The sequence below is a fragment of the Alnus glutinosa genome, chromosome 14, assembly GCF_958979055.1.
Source record: "Alnus glutinosa chromosome 14, dhAlnGlut1.1, whole genome shotgun sequence".
NCBI lineage: Eukaryota > Viridiplantae > Streptophyta > Magnoliopsida > Fagales > Betulaceae > Alnus > Alnus glutinosa.
Window position 1 is genome coordinate 25,218,621 of NC_084899.1, and position 19,241 is coordinate 25,237,861.

The 19,241-nt window shown below is 35.9% G+C and overlaps 4 protein-coding genes across 4 annotated transcripts; 3 read left to right on the forward strand and 1 right to left on the reverse strand.

Moving 5' to 3' along the window:
* Window positions 1–1,032: 1,032 nt before the first annotated feature.
* LOC133857338 (probable carbohydrate esterase At4g34215) lies at window positions 1,033–2,911 on the forward strand. Its single transcript, XM_062292568.1, has 2 exons — window positions 1,033–1,674; window positions 2,348–2,911. The coding sequence occupies exons 1-2, from the start codon at window positions 1,099–1,101 to the stop codon at window positions 2,624–2,626; spliced, it is 855 nt and encodes a 284-aa protein (XP_062148552.1). The 5' UTR covers window positions 1,033–1,098; the 3' UTR covers window positions 2,627–2,911.
* Window positions 2,912–5,393: 2,482 nt separating this feature from the next.
* Window positions 5,394–6,377, forward strand: LOC133856865 (uncharacterized). The gene has a single exon (XM_062291903.1). The coding sequence runs from the start codon at window positions 5,394–5,396 to the stop codon at window positions 6,375–6,377; it is 984 nt and encodes a 327-aa protein (XP_062147887.1).
* Window positions 6,378–8,081: 1,704 nt separating this feature from the next.
* On the forward strand, window positions 8,082–9,929 carry LOC133857259 (probable carbohydrate esterase At4g34215). The gene is made up of 2 exons (XM_062292455.1): window positions 8,082–8,696; window positions 9,412–9,929. Exons 1-2 carry the CDS (start codon window positions 8,121–8,123, stop codon window positions 9,715–9,717), a joined length of 882 nt encoding a protein of 293 aa, XP_062148439.1. The 5' UTR covers window positions 8,082–8,120; the 3' UTR covers window positions 9,718–9,929.
* Window positions 9,930–12,786: 2,857 nt separating this feature from the next.
* Window positions 12,787–15,376, reverse strand: LOC133856555 (protein OSB2, chloroplastic-like). The gene is made up of 5 exons (XM_062291609.1): window positions 14,812–15,376; window positions 13,897–14,035; window positions 13,683–13,767; window positions 13,499–13,605; window positions 12,787–13,135 (listed from the first exon to the last, which is right to left on the reverse strand). Exons 1-5 carry the CDS (start codon window positions 15,156–15,158, stop codon window positions 12,941–12,943), a joined length of 873 nt encoding a protein of 290 aa, XP_062147593.1. The 5' UTR covers window positions 15,159–15,376; the 3' UTR covers window positions 12,787–12,940.
* Between the last annotated feature and the right edge of the window lie 3,865 nt (window positions 15,377–19,241).

Here is a 19,241-nt window from a genome sequence, read left to right on the forward strand (position 1 = left end):
AAATTAGATTTCATTTCCTGCCATTCTACCAATTCTCTAACCTGACTTCGCATATATAAATGCATGGTGGACTCTGCAGTAGCCAGTAATTACTCACTAATCTCTTGAGGCTTGAGCCCCATAAACTGAACTGGGCTTTGAGATTACACAATTACTTGAGTCAGATGCACCCACAAGTAGGAGGCCCAGTCCAAAATATGCGGGACAAGCTAACAACCAGCCCAAAAGGTGACCAATTAGTGGCTATTTCGAATAACAATGAAATCGATTGAAGTCCTCTTCACAAGTTGCAGATGAGACATAGAAACCAACATATATATATATATATACATCCATCTTAAATCATACGAGGAACACAGTCCACATAGAAAGGGAAGTGGAAAGCCTGAATGTTCTCTAAATGCAGACAGCCAAACCATTTCCTATGGGATTTATCATCTTCACCAAAACGAATGAGCCTCCAGAACTCAAAATAATAGATAATTGTAAGTAAATTTATCGGAATATTCAATAAAATAAAATAAAAGAACAAAAAGAAAAAGTTCGGAATAGGATCCTCTCCGGCCATTAAGTAAAATGGAAAGAGTTTGTTTGATAACTTAGATTAAATTTCACAAATCTAAAAAAGATCGAGAATCTAATCTTAGCTAGTTCCCAAGGGCGGCATTGATGTAATTAACGATCCATCGATCGCTTCATATAAGTTACATTCTAGCTATGTCACATAATATTGAACATATATATCATTTATTATATCGAGATTTATAAAGCAACCTTCTATAAACATAGATACTTGTAAGTTACAAGTAGAGTTAATTATCATCATATTAGGAAAATAAGTCACAACATAATGGAGAGTTAAATCACCAAAATAAAAATAATTAATTAGCGGGTTATAAGTAATTTGTAACAACCATTTCATTTAATGTCATAATAAATAACTTTTTTTAAAAAAAAAATTAAAATAAAAATACACAAGCTAATGGGTATTATATATATATACCTTGCTTTCAATGGTGGCTAAAGTGAAAAGAGGACCCTCCCCTTTACTTTTTCTGCCACATTGCGCTGCAAAGTGTGAGAGCAAAAGGTAGGGATATGCTACCCTTGTTATTCTTAGGCCTTCTGGCGCACGCCTGCTTGGTGAGGCCCCAACAACTCCAGCCCAAAAACATATTCATCTTAGCCGGACAAAGCAACATGGCCGGCCGTGGAGGCGTGGTTAACAGCGCCTGGGACGGCATAGTCCCTTCCCAGTGCCAGCCCAACCCCTCCATTCTCCGACTCAGTGCAAACCTCACTTGGGTTCTAGCCCAGGAGCCCCTCCACGCGGACATCGATGCCAACAAGACCACTGGGGTCGGACCCGGCATGCCTTTCGCCAACGTTGTCTTGGCCAAAGACCCAACCTTTGGGGTCATTGGTCTGGTCCCATGCGCGATCGGAGGGACTGCAATAAGCCATTGGGGCCGAGGGACTTCCCTCTACAAACGGTTGGTGAGGAGGGCTCAGGCTGCGCTGCAAGACGGTGGGACAATCCAAGCGCTTCTTTGGTATCAAGGCGAGGCAGACACAGTGAGTAAAGAAGCTGCCGATTCATATGGGGCAAAATTGGAGAGCTTTTTCATTGACGTCCGAGAAGATTTGAAGTCTCCAATGCTCCCAATAATCCAGGTACTTATTATTTTGTCTTTTGATTTAATTTTGAAAAAAATATAGTTCGATTGATTTTCATAGTACACAACAGTAAGAAATTTCTATTTTTCTCCTCCTTCAATTCTTGATCATCCCATCTTTGATCATGCTTTCTTTCACATGTTATATATTTACTCATTTAGAGATTTTTTTTTTTTAACATATTTATTGTCATGATAAGAAATTAATTTTCTCTAATATCCATATATATATATATATATATATATATATATATTTAACCCTGCAAAGTGCAAATGGATTGAGTTATATTATTAAAAGCTAGATGGCCTAATTTATGTGACATAAATATTTTCTTTTATATACACCACTTGGAAGAATTAATAAGATACAGAAAAAAACTGTATAAAGACAAAAAGAGAATTGAATAAAGATTTCAACAAACACAATTAAGTAGCATATTCCCACTGCAGGCAGCAATTTAGTAATAATAAGTTTATAATTTTTGGGTTACAAACGAATTTGGATCTCTAACAATTTAGAGCCTATATCAATTCGGACAACAAAATTGTTATTTTCGGACCAAAACCCAACAGGCAATCAACAGAACTGTTTCATAAATAATAATGAATGAGCTATTTTGCATTTTAAAATTGTTAAATAACTTGACGTTGGTAGTTTTTGGGTTTCGTAGGTGGCTCTGGCGTCAGGTCAAGGACGTTTTGTGGACACTGTTAGAGAAGGTCAGCTGGGAATTGACCTTTTGGAGCTCCAAACCGTTGATGCCAAGGGTTTACCGCTCGAACCGGATGGTCTACACCTGACGACGCAAGCCCAGGTTCAACTAGGGGAGATAATGGCGAATACATTCCTTCAATTGATACCCAGTAATCGCCCCATCCTCAGCCCTATTCAAAGCAGTGCTCCCAGAAGGTGTTCCAATTTTCTCTTGGAACTTTTTCAATCAGAATAGGAGGCTTCATTGTTCTGATCATACTAATTAGAGCGAGCTTCCCACTACGTATTCAATCATCTCCAGGAAGGGCTATCAGCTATGTGAACATGCCGAGTCATCATCAAGCACTTGAATTACCTAACATAACAGGCTTTCAGTACCTGGGATGTCCATTAACTCGGGTGGCATAAACTCCCTCTAGTTTCTTAGAGACTGTTGATTTTAATTCAACTGAAAATGTCCTTTTCTTCCTGCCTATTTTTCTAAAGAAGAGATTAAATTGAAAAGATATTTGAGGGATTATTAGCTTCTGTCAAACACAGGGTTTGTGGGATAAAACTTTTCATGATTTTTTTTTTTTTTTTTTTTTTTTTTTTTTTTTTTTTTTTTTTTTTTTTTTTTTTTTTTTTATAGAACGTTGCCTTAAATAGGCTCACTTGAAGAGATTACAGATTTCTACCCAATAACCAATTACATGCATAAGAGATAGACTAAAAAAAACAACTAAAACATAGTATATCATAATTCATAACAAAGATATCTCTGAGATGACATGGAGATAGAATCCTTATTCATTCAGAACTAACACTAATAACATATTGAGTAATGTTTCTTACACAACTTTTGAACAATTCTAACAACCTTTTTTTAAGACCAACCATTGAATATTTAAGGCCCACATGTAAGAAAACAAATCCAATGGTTGATCATAAAAAAAGTAGTGTGCAAAAATTGTGTAAGAGTTATGCAAGAAACATTACTCTAAAGGAAAAAAAATTTCCAACTAACTAATCCTGCATACTCCTATTTAATAGTACTTGATAGATATATGTCCAGGTGTTTTGACAGTAATGATAAAAAAAAAAAAAAAAAAAAAAAATCACATTGCACACTCATTACACCACTCCACTCACATGAGGTGGGACATACTATCACATGGGTCCCATCATATGTGGGTTCCACTCCATGTGAGAGGAGAGAATGTAATTAGTGGATCTTTTTGTATCATCCTGCATTGGTTCTATTGATAATGGCGCCAGAGAGAAGAATATGCTTGGTGGTAATGAAAGACCAACTAACAACCACCTAAAGTAAATATATTCAAAGACAATGATAAAGAGGAAGGGATTAAACGGTAAAATTGTATGACATTTATGTAAACTGCTGCAATATTGCTATATATATATATATATATATATATATGGTCTTTGTCTCTAAACAGGGAAGACCATATTGGCCGACCAGTGTTATTTGGCTACTGCTGCTTATTGACCAACTAAGAGCTAATAGCAACCCTTCCTGCACGTCATAGAAATTAGAATACAAGTAGGGACTCCACATAGGAAAACGAAATTCTAGAGACACTCCCACCTCCTTTGCTTTATGTAGTGCCAGCCAGGGGCGGAGCCGGCCCCCCCAAGTTGGGGGGCCAAATTGAAAAAAAAAAATTTGGGGGGCCAAAATTTGAAAAAATAATAAATTTTGGGGTAAAATTTTAATTTTTTTTAATTTTTTTTTAAATTTTTTTTTTTTTGTGGGGGAGAACCTTGAGGCTTGGGGGGGCCTCAACGTGGCTCCACCCCTGGTGCCAGCAATGTGGGACTACTATGTCAGCCCAAAATTTCTTTTATCCATTCTTTTTTAAGGGTGACTGACTAATTCTTTAGGGTGATCGGCCACTCTAACAGAAGAGTTAGTCGCACCACTCCTATAGTTAAATTTTAAAGACTTATAAATTTTAGTACTTGATGTGATGTTTAAGGTCAAATCGACTCTAAAACCATTAAAAAGTTTTTTTTTTTTTTTTTTTTTTTTAATTAGTATATATTTTTTTTATTATAATAATAATGGCATTTTGCCCAAATGAATCTGAAAATTGATCCAACTTGGTAATCCTGCAGAGTTTGACAATATATAAGTCGACTTTCCAAGTTAAAAAGCAACCCAGTTGCTTGCGATAACCGAAATGGGAAATCAGCCAATTCATTTTTTTTCAAGTAAACAGTTAACATCATAAACCAACAACCAAAGTCTTGAGTTTCCTACAAATTAACTTTAGTTTTAAAAGTGGCATGTATTTATTTTTTAAGCACGTGAGAAAGACTAGTGAATAAATCATAATCTTTATAAGAAATATTAAGAACTCAAGACAAAATTTCCTCTTATGTAACTAAGAATTGTTTATCAAGTTACAGATAACCATGAAACCAAGTACATACAGAGCCACTAATAATTGGCACATCATGTCACAGTAAAATCCATATTATAGACTGCAAACTCTACGACAAATTCTCTGAACATCTTCTCATATCTTTATGAGCATCAGGTGAAGCGACAAAAAAAATATACAGAGAAACTACTCCATTGGCATCGATACCTAAAGATCAGCATAATAAGCACTTAGAAAGAGATAATTTTATCAGCAGAAATTAAGTTTGCATCCACCCGAGCGTCCTGATCATAAAGGGACTGGGGCCCCATTCTTGTATCCAGTATTGACAGTTGGGACTTCATCCATGGGGGATTGAACCTGCCTTCTATCCATAAAGCTTCTCCAGTATCTTTGTGCTTAAAATCTGGATATTTTGGGTTCTTCTGTAAACTGCAAAAGCACGATCACATTGAAATTTGAGGGTTCATCATATGTTTTTGCAGCAAACGTGAAGAAGAAGAAGAAGAAGAAGAAGAAATAGCTCATGCTTAGGTGGCTTGGAGTAAGGTTTGTCTTCCTAAGAGAGAAGGGGGTCTTGGGATCAAGGACATTGCTATTTGGAATCAGGCTTCGATGCTTAACCATGCTTGGAATTTATTTTCAAAAGCAGGCTCTTTATGGGTAGCATGGACTGAAGCAAACTTGTTGAAAGGTAGGAGCTTCTGGAAAGTTCCTATTCCAACTTCTTGTTCTTGGAGTTGGAAGAAGATTCTCAAGCTCCGAGACCTAGCCAAAAGATTCATTCGATTTAAGGTTGGGAGGGGTAATAAGGTGTTCTTGTGGTTGGATAATTGGCATCCTGCAGGCTGTCTTTTGGATAAATATGGTTATAGAATCGTTCATGATTCAGGTTTTCCCCTGCATGCCAAACTGGATGTCATTATGAAGAATGGTGCTTGGTTTTGGCCTTATGCTCGGTCAGATGATCTTGTTGAAATTCAGAGTCAACTCCACACAGTTGAGGTTGGAGATGCTGATGAGCCAGTGTGGAATTCTCGAAGTGGCATATATAAGTGCTCGGACACTTGGGAAAAATTGAGAGAGGTGCATCTGGTAGTTGAATGGTGGAAGATTGTTTGGGCTCCTGCTTCTATCCCTCGGCATTCTTTCATGCTTTGGCTAGTTTTCAGGGATGCTTTGATCACTAAACAACGCATGTGTTGCTGGGGTTATTCAGGACAGATTCTCTATCCTTTCTGCTATGGAGCTCAAGAGAGCCGTGAGCATCTTTTCTTTAGGTGCAGTTTCAGTAGGCGGATTTGGACTGAAATCATGGCTGAGTGTTCTTTTTACAATGTGCCTTTGGATTGGGATGATATTGTAGTCTGGAGCTTGAAGGTGATGCAGGGGAAAAGTTTAAGAGCAGTTTTGGGTCGACTGTGTTTTGGAGCTACTGTATACCATATATGGAAGCAGAGGAACGACCTTTTGCACAATAACACTCCACGCACGGAGGAAGCGATTTTGACTCGTGTTAGGTGGGAAGCTCGAGTGAAAATTGTAGCAAAAGGGAAGATCAGCCATTTCAGGAAGAATATGAACCTTGTTGCTAAATAGAATTTGCATTTTCTGGAGTGATGGGATGTTGTGAGTCCTATGTGTCTTTGAGGATTGATGGGGGTTTGATTTCTCTGTTTTGATCTTGTAGATGTTTGCTTTGTTTTATGCTGTTGTTTACTGTGTTCTTGGAAGCAGTAGGGTTGTCGTTGGTGGGTTTTTTTCTCTCTTGGTTTCCTAGCTAAGGGTTTGTTGTCCCTATGCAAGAGTTGTTTCCAGTTTTCACTGGAGTGTATTGGTTGCTGAGTTGAGCCTTATAAAATCTTTTATCATAAAAAAAAAAAAAAAAAAAAAAAAAAAAAAAAAAAAAAGAAACGTGAAGAAGAAATTAGTTTGAATGATACTAAAATTTCAGGTCTGCATGTGATATGCCCAGAGAACTTTTATATTGTATTATTTTCTAGAAAGAAATATATTAATCTAACATTTAAATCAAGTCAGTCAAGTTTCAGAATTGCTAAAGAATTATGCCATTAGAATATATTGGGTTAAATACATTTTAACTCTCCAAACTACCACAATTTCTTCGGATAGCCCTCCGAACTATCAAAGCTTGGACTCTGGCTCTCAAACTACCAAAACCTATCAAAAATGTTATTTTTGGCGAAATATCCCTATAATACTTCTGCCACGTGTTATTTTTCAATTAAAAAAATCAAAAAATTCAAAAAAAAAATTAAAAATTTAAAAACAAATTAAAAAAAATTAAAAAAGTAAAAAATAAAAAATAAACTAAAATTTTATTTTTGTTTTTTTGTTTTTGTTTTTTTTTTTGAAAAAAATGGGTGTTTGGGGTGAAGTTATTTCCCAACCGCGACCCGACCTTCCCGACACCTTTCTGGTCGCCGTCCTTTTGAAACGCCGTGATGACCGATTTTATAGCTCGGCTCGGCGAGTTTCGGTTCTCTGATCTCGGCCAGGCTCAAGCTCGTCCTGCTCTGAAAAATATCCTCCACTTGAGAGAAAAACTTGTGTTCCTTGAGCTCGATGTAGCTATTGGCCAATGTTTTGAATGCCAAAAAATCACAAAAAGGAAAATGGATATGAACATCGATGAAACAAGCTCACGGCTTTTGAATTTTGAATTTTTGAAATTTTTTTTGAAATTTTTTTTAAAATTTTTTAATGATCCATCCATCTCTTCATATAAGTTACATTCTATGTCACATAATATTGAACATATCATTTATTATATCGAGATTTATAAAGCAACCTTCTATAAACATAGATACTTGTAAGTTACAAGTAGAGTTAAATATCATCCTATATATTAGGAAAATAAATCACAACATAAGTAATTTGTATTTGTAATGGAGAGTTAAATCACCAAAATAAAATAATTAATTAGCGGGTTATAAGTAATTAATTTGTAACAACCATTTCATTTAATGTCATAATAAATGACTCTTTTTTTTTATGATTATTAAATTACACAAACATATGTATATATATATACCTTGCTTTCAATGGTGGCTAAAGAGAAAGAGTAATGATTGAATACCACATAAAGATACAATTTTTCACTACCTTTCTTATGTGGCAAGGTGGTTCCCATTACTTTTTGAATTTTTTTTATTTTTTAAAAATAAATTAAGGTAGGGGACTACCTTGCCACATAAATAAGGTGGTAAAAAATTGTATCTTTGGATGGTATTCAATCATTACACTAAAAGAAAAGAGGACCCTACCCTTTACTTTTTCTGCCACATTGCGCTGCAAAGTGGGAGAGCAAAAGGGAGGGATATGCTACCCTTGTTATTCTTAGGCCTTCTGGCTCACGCCTGCTTGGTGAGGCCCCAACAACTCCAGCCCAAAAACATATTCATCTTAGCCGGACAAAGCAACATGGCCGGACGTGGAGGCGTGGTTAACAACACCTGGGACGGCATAGTCCCTTCCCAGTGCCAGCCCAACCCCTCCATTCTCCGACTCAGTGCAAACCTCACTTGGGTTCTAGCCCAGGAGCCCCTCCACGCGGACATCGATACCAAAATGATCACTGGGGTCGGACCCGGCATGGCTTTCGCCAACGTCGTCTTGGCCAAAGACCCAACCTTTGGGGTCATTGGTCTGGTCCCCTGCGCGATCGGAGGGACTGCGATAAGCCAGTGGGGTCGAGGGACTTCCCTCTACAAACGGTTGGTGAGGAGGGCTCAGGCCGCGCTGCAAGACGGTGGGACAATCCAAGCGCTTCTTTGGTATCAAGGCGAGGCAGACACAGTGAGTAAAGAAGCTGCCGATTCATATGGGGCAAAATTGGAGAGCTTTTTCGTTGACGTCCGAGAAGATTTGAAGTCTCCAATGCTCCCAATAATCCAGGTACGTATTATTTTGTCTTTTGATTTAATTTTGAATATAGGTCGATCGATTTTCATAGTACACAACAGAAAGAAATTTCTATTTTTTTCCTCCTTCAATTCTTGATCATCCCAACTTTGATCATGCTTTCTTTCACATGTTATATATTTACTCATTTAGAGATTTTTTTTTTTTTTTACATATTTACTGTCATGATAAGAAATTAATTTTCTCTAATATCCATATATATATTCAACCCTGCAAAGTGCAAATGGATTGAGTTATATTATTAAAAGCTAGATGGCCTAAGTTATGTGACATAAATATTTTCTTTTATATACACCACTTGGAAGAATTAATCATATACAGAAAATTGTACAAAGACAAAAAGAGAATTGAATAAAGGTTTCAACAAACATAATTAAGTAGCATATTCCCACTGCAGGCAGCAATTTAGTAATAATAAGTTTATAATTTTTGGGCTACAAACGAATCTGGATTTTTAACAACTTACTGCCTATATCAGTTCAGACAGCAAAATTGTTATTTTCGGGTCAAAACCCAACAAGCAATCAACACAGTTGTTTCATAAATAATAATGAAGGGAAAAGCTTGGTGCACAACTACTCACACGAGTGAGACCTGTTATGCAAGTAACAAATCCCAATAATGAACGAGCTATTTTGCATTTTAAAATTGTCGAATAACTTAATGTTGGTAGTTTCTGGGTACGTAGGTAGCTCTGGCGTCAGGTTCAGTACCTTTTGTGGACACTGTTAGAGAAGGTCAGCTGGGAATTGACCTTTTGGAGCTCCGTACTGTTGATGCCAAGGGTCTACAGCTTGAATCGGATGGTATACACCTGACGACGCAAGCCCAGGTTCAACTAGGAGAGATAATGGCAGATACATTCCTTCAATTGCTACCCAGTACTAATGGCCCCATCCTCAGCCCTATTCCAAGCAGTGCACCCAGAAGAGCTATCGGCTATGTGACTTGGATATGCCGAGTCATCATCAAGCACTTGAATTACCTGACATAACAGGCTTTCAGTATCTGGGATGTTATGGATGGGGGTGATATGGCCGTATAACATGCACATGGAGTAGTATACCTTGCTTGTTAAGTAGTAGAGTCATTTTCGTATTATGTTATAAAGCTTGTTTGGTAAGTAATTGTGTTGTGGAATATTTGTGTGTTGTATAGTAAAAAGTAATTGATGTGATATAAAATTTGAAAATGTTTTATAGAAAAGTGAAAAAAATTTATTTTGTAGTGGGTTTTTTTTATTTGAATAGTAATAAAATATGATTGATGTGATATAAAAAATGTAAAAAAGTTATAATGTTTTTTATTTGATTTTTTTGAGAGAAGTGAAAAGAAAAAGAGGAAGAGTTGGGAAGGTTTGTCAAACAAGCCCATAATCTTTCAAGTGTTTATCCTTTGGGTGGTAGTAGCAGAGTATATTTATCTTGGAAAATGTTAGATTTACAACACCAATACAACAATTGTACAACAATCCCTCACATGAGGGTGGGTCCCACGTACTGGGGCCCACTCTCATGTGAGGAGTTGTACAGTTGTTGTGTTGGTGTTGTACAAAAATCAAATCACATTTATCTTTGGGTCGTAGTAACAGAGTAGTGGAGATGTAGTAAGTTGTTATTGAAGGGGTCACGTTGAGTATATCTCCGTTATTATTATCTTTATGTGTTATTGTTTAAGTATGAGTCTAGTGGTATTTGATACGCAGATGATTACCATCACGTATAGAGTCATAGTAGGAATTAACCAACCTGTGGTTCAATCCTACTCTATCTTTTAGGCTTATTTAAAGCGAAGCAACGTGAATGAAAGACATCAAGAAAATTAATCCAAACCTCGTGTTTGACAAGAGTTCAGGATTCTCTAATTTCCTACTATTAGTTCTTCCAAACTAACAAAATAGGTAAGAACAAGAAGCAGGATTCAAAGCCAAGTTCGCATCCCATGGCTGATCCACGAATGGACTGTTTGGAAGCTCAAATCTCCAACCTCCAATCCAGATTAGAAAAGCTTATGAAGAACAATTCCGAGCAAGCCAAGACATTGGCCGAAAACTCCAAAAATATGGTAGAAATCAACAATATTTTATCCTCTCAAAGCAGGAAAAATATGGGAAAAAATTCTACATCCAAAAACCATGACAAAACGGGCCATAACTCCTCAACCGCTCCGAAACTTACCAAGCTGGATTTCCCGAGATACAACGGGGAAGACTACCCTACGAGTTGGATTTGTCGAGTAGAGCAATTCTTGAATTTCAAAGGACCGAACCCCATGAAAAAATCCTTATGGCAGCGTATCATCTGGAAGGAAAAGCCCAGATGTGGTATCAATTGATTCGAGAAGATGATGAAGTCATGACGTGGGAATCTTTAAAGGCGACACTTCACACTCGATACGGTCCAATCATGTTTGAAGACCATTTTGGTGACCTCACCAAGTTACAACAATCTAGATCGCTGAAGGAATATCAATCTCAGTTTGAGACTCTCTTAAGCCTTGTGGGTAGAATGCCCATCTCTCATCAAGTAAGATGGTTTATTAGTGGGTTGCCAGCTTCACGAGTCACGACCCAACACCTTGACAGACACCATTGGTGTAGCCAGATTGTTTGAGGCAAGGAACACGAGCATGAAGAGGACACCAATCTATGATGATCGATGCACAGGGACACGAGAAGCATCTCCACCCATGCCATCGGCTCAGCTGAGCTGACCCGCCCTAAAGCGATTCCAAACCGGCGCTTATCACCTGCCTAGATGCAAGACCGCCAAACTAAAGGTTTGTGTTTCAATTGTGATGAGAAATTCGTTCCAAGCCATCGGTGTAAAAAGCTATTCGTCATAGAAGGCACATATCCAGATGATGAAGAGGAGGCTGACGATAGCGACCCCAACAACATTGTTGATTTTAATGCTAATCAATTGATTTAAAATTATACCAATTACATTGTCATTGTATATGATATGATTAAGTATCAAGATTTTCATTAAATCATATGATTAACAATTTATTGTTAATTCGACAATCATTAGATATTTAATTACTAGAATCAAAGTCTTAGTCTCTTAGATCATATAAGATATAATCATATTAATTATCTTTTATAATTAAATTATATATTATATAAATACTTATTGATATAACTCATAATTATATATTGTATAACAATAATTAATTATCGTTAATTAATAAGTTATATACTAAACAAGTGATTTTTATCAATATATATATATATATATATATATATATATATATATATATATATATATATATATATATATATATACGAGTCGAGCTAATAAGCGAGCCGAGCCTTTTTACGAGTATGTTCGCGAACTTTAAACGAGCGAGCCAAATTTTATACGGGTATGTATCGATTAATAATCGAGTATAATTTTGTGTCCACGAGTAACTGCAACTTATTGACCAACTTTTTTAGCCTTGCAGGAAAGGTCTAAAAAAAAAATAAAAAAAACGCAAAAGCTAACAACGACCCTTCCTGCACGTCATAGAAATTATAATACAAGAAGTAGGGACACTAAATAGGAAAACGAAGGGATCGCTTTGTCGTGTGGTGTGAACATAACGCCGCCTATATAGACCAGGAAATGTTCAGTCCAATAAAAATTGTGCAACCTCTCCTATTATGGGTCTTGACAGGAAAATTCTAGAGACACTTCCCTCTGCCCAAATGAATCTGAAAATTGATCCAACTTGGTAATCCTGCAGAGTTTGACAATAAGTCGACTTTCCAAGTTAAAAAGCAACCCAGTTGCTTGCGATAACCGAAATGGGAGATCAGCCAATCCATTTTTTTTCAAGTGAACAGTAAACATCATAAACCAACAACCAAAGTCTTGAGTTTCCTACAAACTAACTTTTAAAAGTGACATGTATTTTTTTTAAGCATGTGAGAAAGACTAGTGAATAAATCATAATCTTTATAAGAAATATTAACAACTCAAGACAAAATTTCCTCTTATGTAAGTAAGAATTGTTTATCAAGTTACAAATAACCATGAAACCAAGTAAATACAGAGCGACTAATAATTGGCACATCATGTCACAGTAAAATTCATATTATAGACTGCAAACTCTATGACAAATTCTCTGAACATCTTCTCATATCTTTATGAGCATCAGGTGAAGCGACAAAAAAAATATGCAGAGAAACTACTCCATTGGCATCAATACCTAAAGATCGGCATAATAAGGACTTAGAAAGAGATAAATTTATCAGCAGAAATTAAGTTTGCATCCACCCGAGCATCCTGATCATAAAGGGACTGGGACCCCATTCTTGTATCCAGTATTGACAGTTGGGACTTCACCCATGGGGGATTGAACCTGCCTTCTACCCATAAAGCTTCTCCGGTATCTTTGTGCTTAAAATCTGGATATTTTGGGTTCTTCTGTAAATTGCAAATGCACATTCACATTGGAATTTGAGGGTTCATCATATGTTTTTGCAGCAAACATGAAGAAGAAATTAGTTTGAATGATACTAAAATTTCAGGTCTGCATGTGATATTCCCAGAGAACTTTTATATTGTATTATTTTCTAGAAAGAAATATATTAATCTAACATTTAAATCAAGTCAGTAAAGTTTCAGAATTGCTAAAGAATTATGCCATTAGGTAGCAAACTAGCCAAGGAAAGATCTAACATGCGTGCTATCTAATCCTCCTAATTGAGGAGATCTAAATGCCATACAAACAGCAGCATGGTGAAATACATAAACTGTCTTGTTCTACAAGGAGACTAAATTGAGTACCTTGTTTTTCCTATTATCCCACCAATCCACTGGATTAGCAAAGAAAGCTTGCCATAATTCTTCTATAGAACCCATATTACTTGCCGCATTATTTCCGAATTTTTTACCTGCAAAAAATATAGTTAACAAATAACACGAACATTTCAAGCACAAAGAAACTCTTCTCAAATTAAGAATGTCTTGCCTGCCATCATGGAGCTCGAGTCGCGATCATACAAGGGCAAAGATGAGAGGCTCCTTTCGACAAAGTTAAGTTGCTGAACCACTACCTGCGAATGATCTAAAACAATCATAATCGACTAGGGATAAGCTGACCATAAAAAAGGGAACCACGTTTGATTATTGATAAAAAATAAAAAATAAAAACACTAAATTATTATTATTTTTTTAAAAAAAACCTTGTAGTAGGTCTGCTGTTTTCCATCATCACTCTCAACTGTATCCGACACCAGCCGACCAGAGATGTATATCTGGTTGCCTTTCTCTACATACTGAAAAGCAATATGCGCCAGCTCATCCCAAAACGTCAGATTGATCCTGAATAACATAAATGTCATTTTCCAGAAAGATAAATGGTTTAAATACAAGATTAGCACTGAGCCACTTAGATAGCATTTGTGCATAGATGAGTTTGCTACACAGCCTACATCTTAAGTCTTAACCGGATAAACACACATCATCTGGCAAGAATATATGGCCCAGCCAAACGAGCGCACACGCGCACACACAAATACAAAAGATGATAATGTATGACAGAGTCTTTTATGAGTTGCTGGTCTATATTTCTCTTTAAAACCAGGAAGCAAATATTATCATCCAAATGGGATAAGACAGAACTTGGAGCAGTTAATTTTATTTTTTTATTTTTTAAATGTCCACGAAGTTAAATACATTCTCAGAATGGAAACATGCATTCACTAGCTCATTTCCTTCGTTTTAAACTGGTAGCAAAAATGTGTTAACTCACCAATTATCCTAAAAGGATAAGATGATAAGAAGGGGTAATTTAATCATTTAATTAATATTCTAACAAAAGAAGTGGGTTGAACGATTGCAGTTTCCAGTTCTCCCCTCCATTCACTTACTTAGCTACATCATATCCCCCCGTTTCCTAATTGGACACTCTCTTTCTCTTTGCTTTTGTGCCCCAAACTATAAAGTTTGAAACTTTTCTCAAGAAACCTACCAAGTGGAATCCCGAAAAACCCACAAAATACTAGCCGCAATTCTTAGTCCATAACTCACAGCCCCAACCACATCATTTTGAAGTACCCAAAATTAACGTGACGGCGAGGGCGGGATGATAAAATTACCAGGAGGTGAGGGAGGAGGACTTCTTGACGGCGAGGCGGGTCCAGGCGAGGGCTTTGCCGGATGGCCAGTGCTTAATCTCGACGGGGGTGCCCACGATGCCGATGAGGTGCACCGTGTTGCAGTGCTCCTTCTTCCAGGGGATCTCCGCCGGGCGAGGATACGCCACCTGGTGGCTGCTGTTGTTGTTGTTGTAATTGGAATCCACCGAGCATTTCAAGCAACTGTTGGGCCTCGAAGATGATGGGGATAGAGAAGGGATTTGGAGGGTTTTGAGAGGGGTTTTGGGTAATACTGTGCAGAGGAAGTTCCTTGGCGTTGTTGTAGCTGGTGTCTGAATGAGTGCCATTTGGTAAATCAGGCAATCTCTAATCTATCTTTCTAGTCTGCTCGGCAAAGGCAAAGGGTGCGGTGACTGGTAGCCAGTGGGCGTGGGGTTTTTGTTTTTGTGAGCTCCGTTGCTCTCGCTGATGCACTTTTGGATATCATTTTACTCCGTTGTCAGCTCCGTTGCGCCAAAGGGTCGGCCGGGTTTTTTCTTCTTCCATATTACTTGATGAATCCGAGAATTTGATCTCGGTTACACCACGAGCCCGTTTTAGACCATGGATGGGCTTAGGTTGGCATTTTTGCAGCTTCGAAAATGGGCTTTGGATGTATTCCCAATAAAAGGATTATAAAAAAAATAAATATTTCCAAACAAATTAAGATAATACGATTGTTATCCATTTCTTGGTAAAAAAAAAAATTAAAGATTGGTTAGGAACATGTCAGCATTACGAGATGTGAAATAGTTGTAAGATAAAAATATGATTTATTTATTTCATAATGTTGATGTGATAGTTCTAACTAATTGTTTGATCAGTTCTTGTTAGAAAATAATAATAATAATAAGAAGAATTAAGAATTGGTTAGGCTTGACATTTTAGCATTATGGGATACTAGCATATAACCCTCGTCATGTGCGGGTTTTTACTAATTAAAACCGCATAACAAATTAGAATGTTACATTTAATTTAATAAACAAAATAAAAATTTAAGAATAAGATTGAAAATACGTAATGTATATTATAAATTATCTTGTAAAGAATCAAAATAAATCACATGTATTCAAATTTTTTTTATAAGTAATCACATTATTCAATTTTTATAGACGTTAATTCAATAGACATTTTACATAATATATGAATTCACAAAAACAAATAACAAAATAGTGTACTCACATCATTGCTATAACTTGTATTCAATATTTACAAAAAAAAAATTAATAACAATAATTGTTAACAATTAACATATTTAAACTAGAGAAAATCGCACTCTCACCATAATCAAATAATGAATAATTAACAATTTATAAACCATCAAACATGATGTTACGTATGAAAGAATAGAAGCTGGGTTAGAGTTGCAATGCAGTAGTAGTTTATCTCCATCTATGTGGGTGGTTAGTGGGTTGTTAGTAGTTTATATCTATCTGGTTTGTTAGTAGTTTATCTCTATCTCTTTTCTGTTTCTATTTGCATGTAAGTCATGGGTCTATGCTACCCAAGAATCTTAGTAGTCCTGTACTCCTGTTCCAAGTTGACTCTATTGTATTCTTTTTCTTTAAATAAGTTGCATTACTATAGAATAAAATTAACAAATAAATTATTCAAACTTTATGTTTGTGAGTTCTGAGCACCTCTAATTGCTCAACCAATGAGGTATAGGATTCCTTGAAAATCCAACCGCTAGAGTTATTTTTCCATTATCTTCTCCCAAAATAGGGAAGCTAAGGAAGAACGATCCTCGCCAACCATGACAGACCAACGCTTCGAACGGCTAGAGTTTGAGGTTCGCAATATGCAAGAATTAATTCAAGGGCTTAGCGCACAACTCACAAAGGAAGTCATTCAAGGAGTGAGTGCAGAAATCAGGGAGGTGCTTTTATCAAAAAAAAAAAAAAGAATCACGGAGGAGGTGTCTTCCTCTAAGTACGACAAAAATAAGAGAGTTAGCTGATCGTCGCATGGGTTGGTAAATGCAAAAGTAGCCAGATTGGAGTTTCCACGCTATGATGGGACTGAAGATCCCACTAGTTGGGTTTGTCTGGTCGATCGATATTTTGAGTTTCAAAATACCAAAGAGGAGAACAAGGTAAAGTTGACAGCTTATCATCTGGAGGGAGAGGCGCAATTATGGTATCAGTCGGGTGGGGAAGCTTTCCCAAGCACATCAGGTGGGAAGTTTTGTAAGTAGTTTAAAAGAGAACATCAGGACCGAAGTTCAAGCTGCCAAGCCAACAACGTTGAATGCAGCAATGGGACTGTCTCGACTCTTCGAAGCCCTTGTTTTGGCTCAAGGGAAACCTTCCTTTGACTCCGAACCCAAACCTTATCAACCTCAAGGCTAGAACCAACCACAAAATCCCCATTTCGGTCGCAATAGTACACCAGTCATCAAAAGGCTGACTGAAGTAGAGATGAAGGACCGAAGAGAAAGGGGATTATGCTTCAATTGCGAGAAGAAATTTTGATCGGGTCATCATTGTAAGAAGCTCTTCTTAATTAAGGGCATCTACCTGGGGGAGGATGAGAATGATGAAGCAGAACCGGCAGTGGAGGAGCGGAAACTCATGGCCAATGGAGATTATAGATGAAATTCAGTGGCGCTTTCCGTGTTTTGCCCTTGAGGACAAGGTCAATCTTAAGGGGGTGGAAGTGTTACTTATAGAAGAATAGAAGCTGGGTTAGAGTTGCAATGCAGTAGTAGTTTATCTCTATCTATATGGGTTGTTAGTGGTTTATCTCTATCTGGTTTGTTAGTAGTTTATCTCTATCTCTTTTCTCTTTCTATTTGCATGTAAGTCACGGGTCTACTCTACCCAAGAGTCTTAGTAGTCCTGTTCCAAGTGGAACTCTATTGTAGTCTTTTTCTTTAAATAAGTTGCATTGCTATAGAATAAAATTAACAAAGAAATTATTCAAACTTTATGTTTGTAAGTTCCAAGCACCTCTAATTGCTTAACTAAGAAAGTCTAGGATTCTTCGAAAATCCTACAATAGAAGGTCTAGGATTCCTTGAAAATCCTACCGCTATAGTTATTTTTCCATTATCTTCTCCCAAAATAGGGAAGCTAAGGCTCCTGGTAATTTTCCAGCTCATAAACCAGTTACACGTTCAGTCGCACAAGAACGTAACTCATGAAGCCAAATATTATATTGTCATTTTTATAAATATTGTTTTCTTATTACCTTTAAAATTGAGGGCAATATGAAATAAAGTGTAACTCATACAACATTCTAAAGGTGTATATATGTATTCATACAACATTCTAAAGGTGTATATATGTATTGCATGTATAACGTAAAAGAAACTACATTTAGAACAAAAAATAAGGACCAAAATTTGAAACTTAAGATTTGTATTTTTTTGTATATTTTTCTCAGTTTCAATGAAACTAATAGGTATGAGAATAAGTCCCGACAAAATGAGATTTTTATTTTTTTTTCTTTTGACCAACGTCCTTCACATATTTATCATAAAAGAAAATACTTTAAGCACAAAATAAATAATAATATATAAATTAGAATAGAAAGATAAGGACAAAATATGAAAATGGACAATAAACAGAAACTAGAAAAATACTCCTATAATATTAAATAGTTGTATTTACTTTATATAAATTATAACATCAAATAAGGAAAAAAAAAATGAAAATGGACAACCAATGACAAACAAAATATACTCGTAATAGGAATTTTTTTTTTAAATTTTTTTTTTTTTTTTTTTACTTTCTTTGGTTCCAATGAAATTCATACCTATAGGAATAAGTTCTGTCAAATAGAGATTTTTCTTACGATCATCATTTGCATATATAATGTTAAAAAATTAAAAATAAAAAAAATATATAAACTACTTTTAGAACATAAATAAAAATAATATATAAATTATAACAAAATAAAAAATAAAAAACAAAAAACGATAACAAACTACCATGACCATAAAAAACAAAGACAAAAAAAGGGACAAAAAAAAAAAGAAGAAGAGAAATTACTCAAATAATGAGAAATAATTATTTGCTGCATATTTTCTTGATTCCAAGAAAGCAAACAAAAATTATGGAGTGTATGTGTACCTCAAATTTTTGCTATAAGCTAAATCAAAAACCACTTATACGAGATAATAAGAAAGTAAGAACATTATTTATTTCGACAAAAAACAAAGAATCAAATTTACTAATATAGCAGAAAATAACTGTATTTTATGTATAATTTTTCCCGTTCTAATGAAACTTTGAAAGCAATGCCGTCCATCAATTAAGTACGAAAACAATGTATATTACACATTCCAAAAAAAAAAAAGATTTAAAAAATTAATAAATAACAGTGTAAACCAAAAAATTGTCATACCTTGTGCAAAACACAACAGTGTGAATATTTCTCTCTCACAA

What these genes read in the sequence shown, in the direction of transcription:
- LOC133857338 (XM_062292568.1), top strand. Translation starts at nt 1,099, where the DNA reads ATGCTACCCTTGTTATTCTTAGGCCTTCTGGCGCACGCCTGCTTGGTG. An exon ending in CAATGCTCCCAATAATCCAG is followed by an intron (nt 1,675 to 2,347) that starts GTACTTATTATT and finishes TGGGTTTCGTAG; the next exon opens with GTGGCTCTGGCGTCAGGTCA.
- LOC133856865 (XM_062291903.1), top strand. Translation starts at nt 5,394, where the DNA reads ATGCTTAACCATGCTTGGAATTTATTTTCAAAAGCAGGCTCTTTATGG.
- LOC133857259 (XM_062292455.1), top strand. Translation starts at nt 8,121, where the DNA reads ATGCTACCCTTGTTATTCTTAGGCCTTCTGGCTCACGCCTGCTTGGTG. An exon ending in CAATGCTCCCAATAATCCAG is followed by an intron (nt 8,697 to 9,411) that starts GTACGTATTATT and finishes CTGGGTACGTAG; the next exon opens with GTAGCTCTGGCGTCAGGTTC.
- LOC133856555 (XM_062291609.1), bottom strand. Translation starts at nt 15,158, where the DNA reads ATGGCACTCATTCAGACACCAGCTACAACAACGCCAAGGAACTTCCTC. An exon ending in TCCTCCTCCCTCACCTCCTG is followed by an intron (nt 14,036 to 14,811) that starts GTAATTTTATCA and finishes TATGTTATTCAG; the next exon opens with GATCAATCTGACGTTTTGGG. An exon ending in AACAGCAGACCTACTACAAG is followed by an intron (nt 13,768 to 13,896) that starts GTTTTTTTTAAA and finishes GATCATTCGCAG; the next exon opens with GTAGTGGTTCAGCAACTTAA.